The following is a 17,545-nucleotide window of genomic DNA, read 5'->3' as shown; positions in this document are numbered from 1 at the left end:
CCTTGTGTGTGGGGAGGCCTTGGTTCCCTCAACTGGGGAGCAGAATAATTAACTTGTTCCAGCAGGGTGATGTAAGGACTGGACTTTAATCCGGAGCGGAGCCGGAGAAATATGAAAATCCTGGATAACCCATAAGATGTATATGCATGATCTTGAGACCTGCGTATTTCAACGGGGCACCCGTTTCACACCTTATGACACACTGTAGGCATAGGAGAAGCAAAACTGCACTCTAACTCAGATTTTCTCCCTATCTGTATAATATAGTGTCACTGAGGATAAACAGCACACCATGCTTACTTTACCAATGAGTGCCCACCAATATTATAAGGCCTACCACCCCGACCCCCCCCCCCCCCCCCCCAATATCAACAACTAACCTTGTAGAGTCCCCTCTGTGCCAGGCTACCTGGTCGTAGTTACCGGCAGCGCACAGCAGTAGTTTTCCAAGTGCAGTGTGTGCACACATGCTCACTTGTAACCAGCCAAGTGGCCCTTACTCTTGCTGTGTCGCAGCACCCTTTTCTTAATAGGCGGACAATGGAGGTAAACGTGTGCCGTCCATTTGCCATGCGATTATTGTGGGTAAAACACAAGTGGTGAGACTTCCCCTTAGAAAAAAGTCCAAAACAGGGTGATCAAAAAAGCAAGACGTGGATGTACTAATTGGGTGGAACCCAATTGCAACAGCGATAGGCTCCACATAGCTCCCACAGAGGATTATATTAGAACAAAAGAAAGGCTGATGGCTCCTTAAAAATTTGGCCTTTGTTTAGTCCCTTTTGCGAAAATAAGAAGGCAACCTCACTGCCTGCACTTTGCAGACAATGTGCGGGCACTGCTCAATATGTTCCAGTGTTGTCAAATTACACTTGGAAAAGTTCAGCATGTTGTACTATGGAGAAACAAACCCCCCCGATTAGGCTCAATAGTAGCTGCTGGAACTGGGATCCAGAAGGATAGGATCCCCATTCATTCTAGCTCTGGTGGCACTCTGTTATCTCCTGGAGACAGGGCCATTGTAGATCAGCAACCTTAACCCAAGTCATTACCTGTTCGGAAGGGGTTCCTTGTGGCTCTACTGAGGAATAGCATCCTTTCAGCTCTGGAACTTCATAGGAGCCACTACCAAGTAGGGTAGATGTCCATTAGGGAATGTCTCCTTATCAATCAATAAGAGGAGAATAACCAACCTTTGGCTACATCACCTTGGACTAGGCGGTTACCCAGGATGATACACATGCTTCGGTCCGTTATCTAGGAACAGTTAGCTGCTGTAACCAGAAGTACCTGGATCTAATGCCCTATGCAGTACCTGGCGCCCTTCCATTCTAGCCAACTTGCACTGGGTTATCGTTATGAGGGATTGTAAAGTAATCCACATGCAATAAAATACTTGAAAGCTTTATTCTGACTGGAACAGCAAGAGCAGCAGCAGTTGCATTCTGCTTTCATTTTTCTTCCAGGCCACTCTCCTCCAAGGTTCTAATAGAGTACAATAGACCTAGAACCCCAAGAGAAGTGCGTCCCAAGACATTTTAGCACCACTTGAATGATGCACAGAAACAAATACATGAAGTTACAATATACATAACGTAACATTACAAACCTTACCTTATTTATGAAAAATGAAAAACAGAACACAAAGTATACTACAAATAATAGTAACAATGAAATACTAATACAGATATCCCTCTACTCCCCCATTGACATCTTCACACACATAGTCCAACAACAACCTAGGCTTCACTCGCCCTCCTACTGCAACTATTCTCCTCCACCCTCGAGTTGCCCTCAGCCAGAACTCTATTAGAGCAGTCTCCATCTAGAATTCTCCCCTCTTAGTTGTTGTCCACCCAGTCACTCTCCTCTTGCAGGACCAAACTATCTGAAATAACACTATCTTCTAGCTCCTTCTGACTATTCTCACTTCCAGAGCCACCCTCCAACAACACCTGGATCTCAACTCCAGTAGGATTACACTCCAACTCATCACAATCAAAAAGGTTTCCCAACAACACTGATTGTCAGCTCAAACCCTTTATTATACACATCCAAATTACTCCACAACACTGCAATCCTTTTAAGATTCCAAACCTTATGTTCGCTCAATTAAACCACATTACATAAAAGTCTGTATACTCTCAAAAGGTTCATGGAATTGGCTTTCACCCTTCCTCACCTTCCAAGGTTTCTTAACCTTCACCCACATTCCTTTTCTGACCTCCACACTTTGTGAACCTCTCTTCAAATCATACATCTCTTTGTTATTTCATTGCGTGTCAATAATCTTCTTTTCCTCACTTCCTCAACTGACACATTGCACAGGAGGTGTGCAGCAACCACTCAGGTTTATAGTTGGTCTAGCCTCTCTTCCTCTTATAACCTCAAAAGGAGACACTTCCAAAGCCTCATGGGTGGTGGTCCTATACATCCATACCGTTTTGAAAACTTGCTGTTCCCAAGCATCTTTATTCATTATTACCAATTGCACTGCATTCTTAATTACTCTACTAAACTGCTCAGTAATTGTGTTCCTGCTAAGATTATGAAGTGAAGTACCTCTAGGTTTCACTCCCACCGGCTCAAAATACCTCTTGGCCAAGTTGGAAGTGAACTGTGCACCCTTATCATTAATGACTTGCACCATCAACCCTTCATCCATGAACATCTGGCCAAGGAATTGAAAAACCTTCCATGAAGTCTACCTTACCCACCACCTTAACTATAGGCCATCTTGTGTAAACGGCTATCAATGCAATGCTACATTTGGCTGGATGACCAATGGTTCCCATAATGTCCATTGCCACAGTGTCCCAAGGATTCTTTTGAACTATGGGTTCATACATGGTTGGTCTCAAAGTTCTTAAGGTCTTATCTGAGTTAGCACAAAACACACAATTTCTCACCACTTTGTCCACACCTAAGTATACTCCCAGCCACCAATACCACCTCTTCACCCTCTGCTTAGTTTTCAAAATCCCCCCGTAACCTGTGTGACAAATTTCCACTACGACATCTCTCAGTAATCAGTGGAACATTCCTGCCACCCCAAGGGTGAAATCCGGAATTAGATATAATTCCGAATTTCCCAATATTGCCTCAATTATTTTGTACCTTCAAATTTCCTAGGCCACCCACGCTTCACCAAAATTCTGAATTTCTGCAAAACAGTGTCCTTAGTGTATTCATGCTTCAATTTTTATCTCATTCAAACTTGATACATCTGGATCATGAATAAGAGCGACCTAAAACTCTTCCCATTCATCTCCGTCATATTCCCGATAGCAACCGGCATCCTTAACAGGAAATCAGCCAGTACATAACTTTTCCCAGGCAAATACTCCATTTTGTACATAAATCTTTTTGCCTTTCTTGCGAAGCATTAAATAAACGTTCAGTAGTTAATAAATTGACCAATGGCTTATGATCACTGTGAAAACTGAACTGCTGTCCCCACGCAAAGGACCTAAAATGTTCAGTGGCCCATATACATGCAAGAGCTTCCTTTCCAACTACGGAAAATGTCTCCTCAGCTGAAGATAGTGCACGAGAAGTTTATGCAACAGTTGTTTCGTTACCTGTAGCATCTTTTTGAGACTGTACCTCTCCCCCCCGCCCCCCAATCCCTTTTTGCTAGCATCAGCAGTAAAGATATTCTCCAAATAAGGGTCAAAACATTTCAAACCAGGAGCTGTAACAATAGCTTTTCTAATGCCTTCAAACTCCCTTCGACACTCCCGAGTCAACAAAAATTTAATTTTGCTTACAAATGCCATGATAAAAATAATGCTCACATTTAATTATATTATACATGTAAATATTGCATTATTGACAACTGCAAGTTGACTTCCCTTACAAAATTCAAATCAGACTTCTAATAAAATAAGTTTTTATAAAAAAAAATGTTTTTGCTTTTTAAGAGTTACTTTACATTATAGACCATGTGCGCGAATCTCTTCACAAACTTAGAGTAGAATTCAATCAGGCCAAGAAAAGTCCTAACTTTATTTTTGCTGGAGGGATGCAGAGCATTTTCAATAGCCTCGACTAAGGCCGGTTTAGGAGAAACCCATTCTTCACTCAAGACATTTCCTATATAGGTTACTGACTGAATAGCAAATGTACACTTAGAATACTCTATAGTTTAGCCTCTGCGCTCAAAAGTACTCAGCAGTTCCTCCAGAACCTCATCACGCTCTTGTCTATCCTTCCCAAAAATCAAGATGTAACCCTGGAAACATCTTAAATTTTGAATTGTCGCAAACATCTGATGCTTAAATATAGCAGCAGCCAATGCGAACCCCAATGGCATTTTTTTTTATATTGATAACAGCCTATTGGGGTAATAAAGGCAGTGCATTACTTTCTTCCTGCCGTGGAATTTGATGGTATGACGCAAAAAGATCAATTGTAGAGCACCATTTTGCACCTTTAACTAACGTCAGCATTTCTGATATCTTGGGAAGTGGAAATGTATCTACTATAACATTGCTTTTCAGTGATGTGACACAAGCTAATACAACGTCTGAGCTTCTCATCGCGGCATCTAGCGACCACAACTGGGGATATCCATTCAGAAGATTCAACAGGCTAAATTATATTAGCATTTACAAGTTTCTTGAGTTCTCAACTTTATCCCCAAGCGATGGGAATATTTCTCACCATGTGAACTTTGGGACATACATTAGTTTTCAAAACTACACAGGCTTTTAATTCTGTTAAGTTACCAATTTCGCCCTTGAACACATTAGAGTACTTCTTAAACATTGCAGTACCAATATTGCATTCAAAATCATGACTGGTTCTGGGCTATAGGAGTTCTATATCGTGTATTACCTGATCCTGCCATCCCAAAACCAAAAGGACCTCTTTTAGCAACATACAGTTTCCCATTTGTTTTTCTGTTTTTAAACCTGAAGACTAATTCCCTATCACCATAAGGGTTGTCTGAATTGGTGCAGGGTGCCCACTTACATAAGTGTAAATCATATACCAAACCAGCTTCTCACACCGGCTAAGTTGCACAAGCCACTGTCATCCACACCAACTACTGCAAATGCAGATATACATTAATTCCACCAACATCCACTGCCAAAGAACAAAATTGGATTGCCTTCCAAAATAAAACGCAGAAAAACCTTGCGTTGTGGGTTCCCTGGTGTTCCATCAGCTCGTCGCCAATATTTTAAAGTAATACATGTGCAATAAAATACTTGAAAGCTCTATTCTGACTGACCATTAATAAAAATGGGGTGACCCAGTAGCTCTCAGAACCTGGGAAATCTAGTAGTATGCAACAGCAATTGGTTCTGTGGGGGGGTTGTAGTTTTCAAACTCTTGCGTGTTGGTGTCCTATAATTTGAGGTCAGTACCAAGACGTGATTGAGTGTCTAGTACTACATTAAATATTTGTGAATGAAATAAAGTTTGTATTAAAGAAATACAACTCCCCACAGAACCAATTGTTGTTGCATACTACTTTATTCTGACTGAAACACCAATGTACTGCAAGAGCAACAGCATTACATCTGGCTTTAACTCTTCTTCCAGGCCACTCTCCTCTAAGGTTCTACATCACGTACAAGATATCTAGAACACCAAGAGGAACGCGCCCCAAAGAATGTTAGCACCACTTGAATGATGCACAGAACCAAATACATGACAATACAATATACATACCTTGACATTACAAGGATGAACGGATTGCAGGTGGATTTTCATAACCTTCAACTTGCCCGTTATAGGTGTGAATTATGCCCTAAGTGCATCTTCCACTTTGCACTTGCTAAGTGTATGGTAGCACAGAAATCTTAGATGTTCCAACACTTGAACTGGGTCGTTACCTGGCGGAATGGGGTCTGGGACTGGACAGTATGCCATAGGTTGTTGCCTGGTTAGACTGCCACCTTTGACATTTTACCACCTTGTCTAGAAACATTACCTACCTGGTGGGACAGGTGTTCTTGCAGCACCATCTGTTACTGGGACATCATCTGGTGGGACAGTTGTCCTTACAGCCCTATTACCATGTTATTGACTCATTACCTAGAGGAACAGATTTCCTTTCAGCCCCATTACCATGTTATTGGCTCAATACCTTGTGGGACAGGCGTTCCAGGACCAGAGTTGTTGCTGCTCCCCGTCGTGGCTGTCGTGCTGCTGGCTGTGGTCGGTGCTGGGGCGATGGGCTTGTAGGACATCCCCAGAGTCCCAATTAACGTGGGGGGCAAGTCGCCCCCTCCGGTGAAGGTCGCCGCCAGCGCCAGCCTGGCTTCTGTGATAGACTGTCCTATTAAATAAATATGCCCCCCAAAGGAGAGCCAATTCTGAATTACGTTAAAAACTGGTTTATTCTTCTGTTGTGCTCAGTCGGTATCTTGAATTGCTTCCTTCTGACAGGTGGCAGGGTTGAGCTTTGTTATGATTGGAGGATTAGCAGAAGAACCAAACGAATTCTTTGTTGAAGTGATATAAAACCGGAGTTTCTGGTTGCAGGCAGACTTGAGTCCCTCGGCCCCTTCTTCTACGGTGACCACCCGTCCGTTACAGACACGGACCGCCCGTGCACTCGGCCCGACTTCCGCCGGGCCTCACTCACCTAAGCAGGGGCGACAAATCGGTAAGCTCAGTACTTCCGGGTCACATGCACCCAATCCCGTGGTTGAACATATTCTCGAGAGTTGAGAACATGAGGGGGTGGGACTGATCATTTGTAAAGTAATCTCGGATTTGAGCCTCCTCGCAACCTCGGCCAATCCTATTGCTCTGCAGCGCATTCGGAAGTGTTGATTGGCCGTGGAGGCCGAGCGTGGTCTCGCGGTTTGTAAACACTGTCATGGCAGCTTTCCAGAGTCCGGCTGCGGGCTCCGCCGGTGCTGAGTCACGAACCGGGCAGTGACCTGGGGACCGGTGGTGGCAACAGGTCGCGACCCACACAGGCCTGGCTAGGGGTGACCAGCTAGGGACTGCTGGGTGCGTTGGTGGCTAGGCTGACGTGGTGGTTTAGGCCGGGCCATTACTACCACGGGTCGCGCACCTTTGGTGTTGGACGACCAGGTAAATACCGTAACAGAGTGGTAGTATAAAAGGATTAACATGTTCTTGTCTAATACATTTTATTTTGGGCCAAATGGCACAAGTCCTAAAACAAGCATTTACAATGCAATGGTCTTGGCATTATTAAAGGTAGAGCTATTGGCATTGCTCATGACATTTTTTTTTAAATCCTAAATAAATGGCATTGTCATTTACATTGCCAATAGCTTAATCGTTAAATAACTGGCATTGTCATTTACAATGCCAATAGCTTAATCGCTCGCAAATGCATGACCTATTGCATTTACACCCACACAGAGCCACACACACATACAGAGCCACACACACACACACACACACAGCCCGACACACACACCACAGAGGCCCACACACACACACAGAGCCCCACACACACAGGGCCTCACACACACACACACGCAGCCCCACACACACACACAGAGCCCCACACACACCCAGAGCCACATACACACCCAGAGCCACACACATACCCAGAGCCACACACACACCCAGAGCCACATACACACCCAGAGCCTCATACACACAGGAGAGCAAGCACAGCCAGGGGGCAGGGGGCAGGGGAGGAAGCACAGCCAGGGGGCAGGGGAGCAAGCACAGCGAGGGTGCAGGGAAGCAAGCACAGCGAGGGGGCAGGGGAACCAGGGGGCAGAGGAGCCAGTACAGCCAGGGGGCATGGGAGCAAACACAGCCAGGGGGCAGGGAAGCAAGCACAACGAGGGGGCAGGGAAGCAAGCACAGCCACGGGGAAGGAGAGCAAGCACAGCCAGGGGGACAGCCTCCCAGATATTGAGGCATAGTACTGAGCATGCTAGAACGATAGCACAGACTTACTTTTCCATGCAACTTATACACAACAGGAAGATGCATGCACAAGACAAACTTGATCACAATACGCAGGAGAATACAGTGCAAGCTGCACGCATGCAAGATCAGGACAACTTATCTTAAAAAGAAATAACCATACTCAGACCCAGGAAGTATAGGTTAGACATACACTGTGTCATGGCTCGCTCAGGTTACACTGGAGGGTGTATACACAGGACAGCGGCATGCTCAGGTTACAAAAGATGGAAGTGCACTGGCTCAGGTCATTTAAGGCACTCAGGAGGACTGCTATCAAATTATCATTTCAATTGACAGATACTCATGTGCAATCAATAAATAATATAACCAATTCAAGCAGGAAACTACAAAACTCTCTTAACGTCCAGCGCTGTTTAAATGAAGCTCAAACTATGCCAGAATTTCCAGAAAAGCCTTGTTAGAGCGCTACTAATCTCAATATACCATATCCTAAGTCACCCAAGCTATTTTCAAAGACTGATGGCTCACTAATAACAAGTTCCCCACAGAATACTCACATTTTCCGTGTCCCGCTCGTTCACAGTGGGCAGAGGTGTTCTTGTTGGCATCGTACTAACTGTTGTGAAAATCCGCTGGACAGGCGAGGATATCCGAGAATCCCTTAAAGGGTTGTCTCAATAGCTGTATGCTAGTCCAGAGGTGGGGCGAGTTACAGTCCTTTAACGCAGAGGGTGCAACGGGTGGGTGAAGGGCAAGAGGGAGGGGGGAGCGGTAGGGGCTGGCAGTGCTGAGAGTGAGGTGCAAGGGGAGGGGGGGTCGCCATCTGGAGATCAGGTTGGGTCCTGCTCGGCAATGGGTCAGAGGAACAAGGAGAGGAAAGGGACGCGCATAGAGGGGCAATGCGAGTAAAGGTTAAGATTTGGTGGGATAGCTAAAGGATATGACGGAAGGGGAAAGGAAAGTTGTTGGTAACTGCCCGCAATATCAGCCGACCATTGACGTTGCAGGGGGGGGCGTCGGAGGATGGGGGGGAGCTGCTAGGGTCCTTGGTTTGCTTGCTTTAATGGCATGGGGGGGGGCTCTCTTAAAATACTATGATATAACTGCCCAGGCTGACGCTCCTCACCCTCGGCCGCTATATCATAATATTTTAAGAGAGCCTGTCTCCCCTCGCGGGCCGCCGCGCGCTCCACCCCAAATGCATACTTTGGAGGGGGTTTATACCCTGTGTCCTCCAGTACCCTCCTCGCACCTGTGCAGTCCCGAAGGGGCCATGCACAAGGCTGGCGCTGCGGCGGGGCGGGTTATATCGCATGTTCCCATTCCACGTGCAGACTCACCCGTGCTCTTGTGCACAGGGTGATCCTTCAACTCCTGGTTCGGGGCAGTTTGAGCTCACACTGAAGCTGAAAAGCGCGTTATTGCTGGGACGTTAGGATAGCGAATAGGAGAGCCATCAGCAGCGCGGCAAGCAGCAGGAGGCGAAGCCGCTGCCCTGGACGCGGCCGGACAGAGACAAGTGCGCCCGGCTCAAACAGGCTAAATTTATAAACGTGGGGAGTGGGATGCGCGCTCGGAGAGTGTGTACAGGCAGCCTCCAGTCACACTGCCTTGTCAATAAATTTTGTGTTCACTAGCTCTGTGACAGCGATTCTTTCCCTAATATGGAGCTGAAAGCTTTCTGGGTTATTTCGAGGGTGTGTGATAATGCTCCCGGGATGCCAACGGCTTCCGAAGTTCAGGATAGTGAAAAAAAAATTCTCACGTGGGAAAGGGATAATGGGAGGTACAGGGGCAAGAGAAGAGACATGCAGGGCGAAGGAGACGAGGGGAAGAAAAGAACGGGAAAATGAAGAGAGTGAACGACCGGAAGGAGAAACAGAGGTAAAGGGACGAAGTAGGCAGAAAAGGAGTGTCCAGGGTGATAAACTAGGGAAAAAGGCAAGAAAAAAAGACGAGCGCAGCTAGGGAAGAAAACTTACCGACTTGGGGGACGCCATGCACACCACCATCTTTCTCCGTGGCGAGGCAGAAATGCCTCGGAGAAAGCAACGTCATTTTGCGATTCGGGGGTGTGGTTTTCGTTTTCTCCTCTTCCCATTGGCTGGAAGGTAAAATTCCAGCCAATGGGAAGAGGAGAGGAAGTAAATAGAAAGAAGCTTAAAAAAACGCCCACATATCTGAAAAAGACGGGGCTTGAACCGAGTGATGCCCCTCTCCTCCAATGGTTGGCCTCCGTTTAGGAAGCCAGCCAATGGAGAAGAGGGGCGGGTTCCAAGCCCCCTCTAAGAAACATAAAATCTTCGCAGCTCTGCCCACTGCTTACGCAGTCCGACGGAGTCCTCGACCTAAAAAGAAGTGGGGGGATTAATCTAGTTAATTAGAACGCAAGTGGTATCAGAGCGCGTGACATCACGGCGTGTGACATCATTGCACGTAATATCACAGCACGTGACATCACAGGAAGTGGCCTCATAAGAAGTGACATCAGATACTAAGCCCTTACATATATGTTTAACATGTCTACCATGAGTACATTTGAGCATATTTCGAGTATATAGGGAAACCCTCCTGATTTAGGCAGAAAATTCACACTTAAGTAAGCTACTCATAAAACAATGTTGCATTTTGTCTGCATAAACTTTCTCTACCCATAGTGCTTTTAAATGAAAAAATAGTGGTACTTATATTATTTCAACGCCTTATCGGGTAGTAAGCACTATATAAGTTACATTTATTTTGTGTAAATACAGGGGAAGACCAACACATCTGATGTTCTTACAGTGCATGCATATCTCCCTAACAGAGCGTGAACAAAGTGAAAAGCTGCTTCTCTTAAGTATGTGTTAAGTGCTAACAAGGTGTGACCCTTTGTTTCCCTTTCGCTTCATTTGCCTCAGGTGGGAAGCTCCTGACTGCTCCCAGCCAGGAGACTCCAACAAACGGAGCAGTCCTGCCAAGTGTCACACATCTCGCGATAAACTAACGCATTTTAAGTTAGGTTACCGCATTGCCGCATGTAAAACTATTGTCACGCAAGTCAGCTTACTTAAAAGCTGAGTGTATCACCGGTTTTCATGGTTCGTAGAGTCTGATATTTCGTATGGTTAAACTTTAAAGAAAGACAAAGCAGGCAGCGCACATCAGCCAATGCGAGTTCTGCTGTGCTTTGATGGTACCAAGCTGGTTTACCCTGATTGGACGGTGTTTTGCTTGTGTTACGTAACTTATGTAGCTAGGCTGACCTGACTACATAGCCTGGTACATGCGTGCAGCGGTATGGCCTGCCCACACAGAGAAGTTACGTTTAGTACTCAGCAGTACTTGCAGCATCAGTGCTGCTAAACGAATAAAGTTAATCAGTCAACTGCCTCGTATTGAAAGACAGGGACCGAAAGGATTCAGTCGGATCCAGCAGGATGTTTTCGTTTAAAATCTCTGCTGCCACCAGGAATTGCAGCCCCCGGAATTAAATCAAAGGACAGGGGAGTCTTCCTCAACATGTGCGGTCTTCCCTTGCTGGGGGTGGGGCAGAAGCAAGAGTGTTCTCTGGAGGCTGTGTCTGGTCACAGTAAGAGGAGGTGTAGACAGCGTGCCACACCATGCACGCACTCTTCAAATGAGGCAAGTATTTTACATTTGATTAATGATCCGTTTTTTAATGTAAAAGTGTCAACATTTAGCGCTATAATGCAGTGCTCCCATCACTTGTCTAAAAAATGGGACATTCAAGTTTGAAATTATCGATCCTGTGTTGAATTATTACAATTTGGGCTAAAATGAGATTCTGGTTTAAAACTAAGACCAATCAATAGCGGAGGTTCATTCTCGTAAAAGATCAGAACATATATTCCCAGTTCGCACTTTCGCTTCCACTGTTACAGAGGCCAAAGGAGCTGTAATTAGCAAATAGTTATTTGAAAAAGAGCTAAGGGTGACTGAGAATCAAAGTTAATCCGTTACACAGATGTAAAAAAAATGTTAATTAGTAAAAGAGACACAACATACATGAGGCAAAATAAGCTGCCAGGCAGTGTAGCATTCCCCGTAATTAATCCGGTCCTGAGAGGCAGGGTAATGCTTAACCGTGAATGATTTACACCTTAAACAGATGTTGAAAATTCTGACCCTTGTCTGAAAAAAGCATACTGTTTCATCAGAGATAGATTTACAAATTCACAGTCTACTGCTGCAGATTAGATGCAACGCAGTACTTTATGGTATACAGAGAGCAGCGTCAGAATCATCTACGTCACTGTGCTAGCCTGCCCTCTCCACATACTGCAGCTACAGTGTACAGGCCGAGCAGCTGAAGTTATTTCCCCAGCACTAACCCCATTGTTAAGTTAAAGAGAACATGGGATTTCTTTCTGGGGAGAGAGAGATTTGTCTCGTGCAAGTTGAGTCACCAGTTGCACAGAGGGTTAATATGCCTGCTGCAAAGAACGTGCATCATGCATATCACAGAACCTAATGCTAAAAGGGATCAATTTGGGTAGAAATGTATTTTTATTAGCAAAGCCAACCCCAGCTAGTGGTATGTTTTAAATCATCAGTTTGTGCTCCTCCAGATCAAACATTTAAAATATACTGCACAGTTATACAATTGTTTTACTGTGCGATCAGTTTGCAAGGTTACTAGGTGAGTGCCCGTCGATTTCAGCTGCTTCAACATCTTACAGTTTTTCGTTGCATATATATATATTTCACCACCAAAGAATTATACTCGCACTCCTCCAGGGTATTGATTTTAGCAGGTTTTATTATATCATTGTGCCATTACAGCACACAGCATCTTAACCTACGCGTTTCGATCTCACGATCTTGTTCACGGTTACAAACATTTGTCCTTCTTTGGTTTCAGTCTTTTATACCAGTTGGTCATAGCCGCACTATTATGATGCATTATGGTTCTGGTAGTTACTGTTCACCTTTAAATTCATACATAGTCCCTTTTGTTTCCTTTTAGTGGTATATTTTTGTGCATTAATCAAGTTATAGTCTCTGGCATGATGTACACAGACGTATATTTGTCTTAGTTGGTTTGGTTTTACAACAACTGATTTTGTTCTAAAAACAGCGCATTCGCAGTAAATCTCTGAGTGAGTCAAGTGGATGTTCATTTATTTTACATGCATCAATTATGTCATTGCATGTATACACCCACTTGTTTAACTGTTACAATATCATCATTAACAAAATCAGTTTTTGCGTGCATGTACGGAAAAAATGATTTTGTTAATGAAGATAATGTAACAGTTAAACAAGTGGGTGTATACATGCAATTACATAATTGATGCAAAATCAGTTGTTGTAAAACCAAACAAACTAAGACAAATATACGTCTGTAGGACTATGTATGAATTTAAAAGTGAACAGTAACTACCAGAACCATAATGCATCATAATAGTGCTGCTATGACCAACTGGTATAAAAGACTGAAACCAAAGAAGGACAAATGTTTGTAAGCGTGAACAAGATCGTGAGATCGAAACGCGTAGGTTAAGATGCTGTGTGCTGTAATGGCACAATGATATAATAAAACCTGCTAAAATCAATACCCTGGAGGAGTGCAAGTATAATTCTTCGGTAGTGAATTAAAATACAGGGAAAGCCCGTCCCTGCAACTCGCACCAGCTGTGTGAAAGTGTGCCCTCGGTAACGGGATTGCTTTGGTGATTAATATAAATATATATATATGCTTCCCTCATCTTCATAGCTTGATTTTGCTTGTGAGAAAGTGTCACTCATAGTCGTTGAATGTCACTCATATTTTCACCAAAATTATGAAAATGTCACACATAGGCATTCTTGTTAGACGGACCGGGAGGGTCGGCCGAGGATAAGGGGAGAGGTCTCCGGGGAGAGCCGTCTCCAGCGATCGTACAGACAAGTAACTTCCCCCCCCACAGACGGACACCACACAAGGGTAAAGTTCAACGAGACTTTATAGGCAATTCTTTAAGTACGATGGAATGGTACAAGGAGGTCTGGACTCAGGGGTCCCCTCGATTCTGGTCTCTGGTTTGGGAAAAGGGTAGCGGGACAGTCTTGTTACCAAAAAGGTGGAAATAGCTCTCAATCCTCGAGCTCGGCGTTCTAGATGATCGGGCCGCGGCGGAGCCAGCAGGTCCCGAGATGGGCGAAGGAAACGACGGTCCGCGGCGGAGCCAGCAGGTCCCGATGAGATGATGGTTACAAACGGTCCGCGGCCACGCCAGCAGGTCCCGACGACGATGAAGGATCGGAAGGTTACGAAGGTTGCGGCAGCGCCAGCAGGCAAGACGAAGGTGCACAAGGCAGAGCTACGGCAGCGCCAGTAGTCCGTCAAGGATGAGTTCTTCTTTGCGTCTCTCGACTCCAAGATACAACTGCCCTCCTGCTCTGGAGCTGCCCCAGTTATAGGGCTGATGTTCTTTGATGTCCGGACCCTCGCACCTGGAGGTCGGGAGGTCCGGGATGAGGGAGTCCCGACACCCAGCAGGGGGGTGGAGCCAGCACCCGGGGAGGCGATGGCCGAGCGGCACTTGGCGGGGGAGAGCCATCGACACCTCTTTCTCCCATTGACTTGCCAAGTAGCCCGCTCACCTCCTGGGTGGATGGTGGTGCCGGGATGTCTGAGGCCTGGCTAGGCCCAGGGTTGAGGTCGATCGGGGGCCAGGCGGCCTCGTGGTGGAGTGTCCAAGATGGCGCCCCGGATGGGCGCGCGGGCCAGCAGTGGATCGGGCCCACGAGGTCGATATGTTCGAAGGCAGGGGTCCCTGAGGGGACGGAGGACGTGCAATGGTGGTGTGTGGTACTTGCGTGACCGGGCTCGGGCCTGGTCGGGCCGGGGGAGAGCGGCCCTTCATGTGGCCTGTCCAACATGCGTCCCCCCCAGCTGAAGGCGGGGAGAGTTACCCATCCTCTTGGGGACTCTCCTCGTCGAGGCGGAAAAACCGGGACAGGCCATCCGCGTTGGCGTGATCTGGCCCAGGCCGGTGTTCAACAGTGAAGTCCATCCCTTGTAGGGAGATGGACCAACGTAGTAACTTCGGGTTTTCCCCCCGCATCTGCATCAGCCACTGCAGGGGTCGGTGGTCGGTCTGCACCCGAAAGTGTGTGCCAAAGAGGTAGGGCCGGAGCTTCTTGAGGGCCCATACCACAGCGAAGGCCTCCCTCTCTATGGTGCTCCAGCGTTGTTCTCGTGGTAGGAGTCGTCTGCTGATGAAGGCCACTGGCTGATCAAGGCCTTCGGTGTTCACTTGAGACAGGACTGCCCCAATGCCATGGTCGGAGGCATCCGTCTGGACGACGAACTCCCTGCTGTAGTCGGGGGCCTGGAGCACAGGGGCGGAACACATGGCGGCTTTCAATTGTTCGAATGCTGTTTGACAATCTGCGGTCCAGTTGACTTTCTTGGGTTGATTTTTGGACGTGAGTTCTGTGAGGGGCCCCACTATAGTACCATAGTCTTTCACAAACCTTCGGTAATAGCCCGTGAGGCCCAGGAAGGCTCGTACCTCGGTCTGGGTGATGGGGGGCTGCCAGGACTGGATGGCAGCAATTTTGAGCTGCAGAGGGGCCACCAGGCCGCTTCCCACCTGGTGTCCGAGGTAGGTTACAGACCCTTGACCAATTTGACATTTGCTGGCCTTGATCGTGAGGCCAGCTCGCTGAAGGGCTTGTAGCACTGCTCGGAGGTGGTGGAGGTGCTCGGGCCAATGGTGGCTGTATACAGCGATGTCGTCTAGGTAGGCGGCGCTGAACCCTTCGAGCCCCGCCAGGACCTGATTGACGAGCCGCTGAAATGTTGCGGGAGCATTCTTCATGCCGAAGGGCATGACCTTGAAATGGTAATGGCCATCGGGGGTGGAAAAGGCAGAACGTTCTTGGGCCCGGGGTGTGAGGCCGATTTGCCAGTAGCCCGCCGTCAGGTCGAAAATACTGAGGTAGCGGGCAGCTCCCATGCGGTCAATTAGTTCATCTGCCCGGGGGATGGGATGTGCGTCTGTTCGGGTGACCGCATTCAAGCCCCGGTAGTCAACGCAGAACCGGAGTTCCGGTGTGGTGCCTGGGGCGGTCGCTTTGGGGACCAGTACTACAGGGCTGGCCCAGGGGCTGTCTGAGGGCTCGATGACCCCGAGCGTGAGCATTTTTGCTACCTCTTCCTGGACGCAGGCCCGTACCCGATCTGGCACGCGGTAGGCCCGGTGGCGGATAGGGGGGCTGTCCCCCGTGTCCACATCGTGCACACACCAGGAAGTGACACCTGGGGTGAGGGAGAACAGGCTGGCGAACTGTGACAGGAGGACTCGACACTCCTGGCGTTGCTCTCGGGTGAGGGCCTCTGAGAGTCGGACCCCATCCACGGAGCCGTCTTTCTCCCGAGTCCGTAGGAGGTCAGGGAGGGGCTCGGAGTCTTCTTCAGCCCCATTGTCTGTGGCCATCAGGAGGCTGAGTTCTGAACGCACAAAGTGGGGCTTCAGTCTGTTAGCGTGGAGGACCCGGAGGGGGTTCCGGGAAGATTCCATGTCGATGAGATAGGTGGCAGGACCCTTGCGCTCGACTACTTTGAAGGGCCCCGTCCACTTGTCTTGCAGGGCGCAGGGTTCGGTGGGGGACATCACCCATACCTGTTGCCCAGGTTCAAATTCGATGGAGGAGGCATTCCGGTCATACCACTTTTTCATGTCCTCTTGACTGGCCTCTAGGTTGGCTTTTGCCAGCTCTCTGAACCGCCGGGTCTGGTTGCGGAGGGTTAGGAGGTACCGGAAGACATCTGGTGGGTTCTTGAGAGGGGGCATCTCCCAGCCTTCCTTGACTAGGCTGAGCGGCCCCCGTACTGGGTGTCCATACAGCAGTTCAAACGGGCTGAAGCCCAGGGACTTCTGGGGGACCTCTCGATATGCGAAGAGGAGGCACGGCAGCCGCACATCCCACTGGCGACGGAGGGGCTCTTCCAACCCCCCGATCATCCCTTTGAGCGTGCGGTTGAACCGCTCAACGAGTCCGTTTCCTTGAGGGTGATAGGGGGTCGTGAATCGGTAGGTAACCCCGCACTGTTGCCAGAGGGACTTCATATATTTAGAAATAAAGTTCGTGCCTCTGTCGCTGACGACTTCTCGGGGGAAGCCCACACGGGAGAAGATCCCCATTAGAGCCCGGCCGACTACCGGGGCTGTCACAGTTCGCAGGGGAACAGCCTCGGGGTAGCGGGTGGCGTGGTCCACTAGCACCAGGATGAATCGATGGCCTTGTTTTGTACGCGGGTCCAGGGGCCCCACGATGTCGATCCCGACCCTCTCGAACGGGGTGGTGACCACGGGAAAAGGTTGCAGGGGGGCTTTTAGTTTGCGGCCGCTCTTTCCACTGGCTTGGCACGTGGGGCAAGATCGGCAATGCTGGTGTACATCGTTCCTCATTTTGGGCCAGAAGAAGTGGGTCACCAGACGACTGTAGGTTTTATCTTGACCCAGGTGTCCCGCCAGGGGGACATCGTGGGCCAGGTTTAGCAGAAAGTCTCTAAAACGGAGGGGCACCACTAGTACTCGGCTGGCCCCCAGCTCCGCGATTCTTTGCTCACTGTACAGCAGATCATTGTCCCAGTAGATCCAGTGTGTTCCGGAGGTATCCCCTGCGCTTTGGGCGAGCGCTTGCTGGCGGAGTCCCTCGAGGGAGGGAC

General features: G+C 48.0%; 1 protein-coding gene and 1 long non-coding RNA gene across 3 annotated transcripts in view; one reads left to right on the top strand and one right to left on the bottom strand.

Moving 5' to 3' along the window:
* Window positions 1-6,639, bottom strand: part of CDK2AP2 (cyclin dependent kinase 2 associated protein 2) — a 71,672-nt gene extending 65,033 nt beyond the window's left edge. The window contains exon 1 of one of the 2 annotated variants that reach the window (XM_086953242.1): window positions 6,101-6,639. In XM_086953242.1, the coding sequence (XP_086809368.1) occupies window positions 6,101-6,203 (103 nt within the window). In that variant the 5' untranslated portion in view covers window positions 6,204-6,639. The remainder of the gene's footprint in view (window positions 1-6,100) is intronic. The other variant, XM_086953243.1, reaches the window with a different exon arrangement.
* Window positions 6,640-6,794: 155 nt separating this feature from the next.
* The window catches only part of LOC147736504 (uncharacterized), a 171,038-nt gene continuing 160,287 nt past the window's right edge, over window positions 6,795-17,545 (top strand). The window contains exon 1 of the long non-coding RNA XR_015307620.1: window positions 6,795-7,059. This is a non-coding gene — a long non-coding RNA (uncharacterized LOC147736504). The remainder of the gene's footprint in view (window positions 7,060-17,545) is intronic.

This window comes from Lissotriton vulgaris, chromosome 1_2 (assembly GCF_964263255.1).
Source record: "Lissotriton vulgaris chromosome 1_2, aLisVul1.2, whole genome shotgun sequence".
NCBI classification, from domain to species: Eukaryota; Metazoa; Chordata; class Amphibia; order Caudata; family Salamandridae; genus Lissotriton; species Lissotriton vulgaris.
Note: the sequence above shows the minus strand (reverse complement) of the source record. Positions and strands in the feature narration are given on the sequence as shown.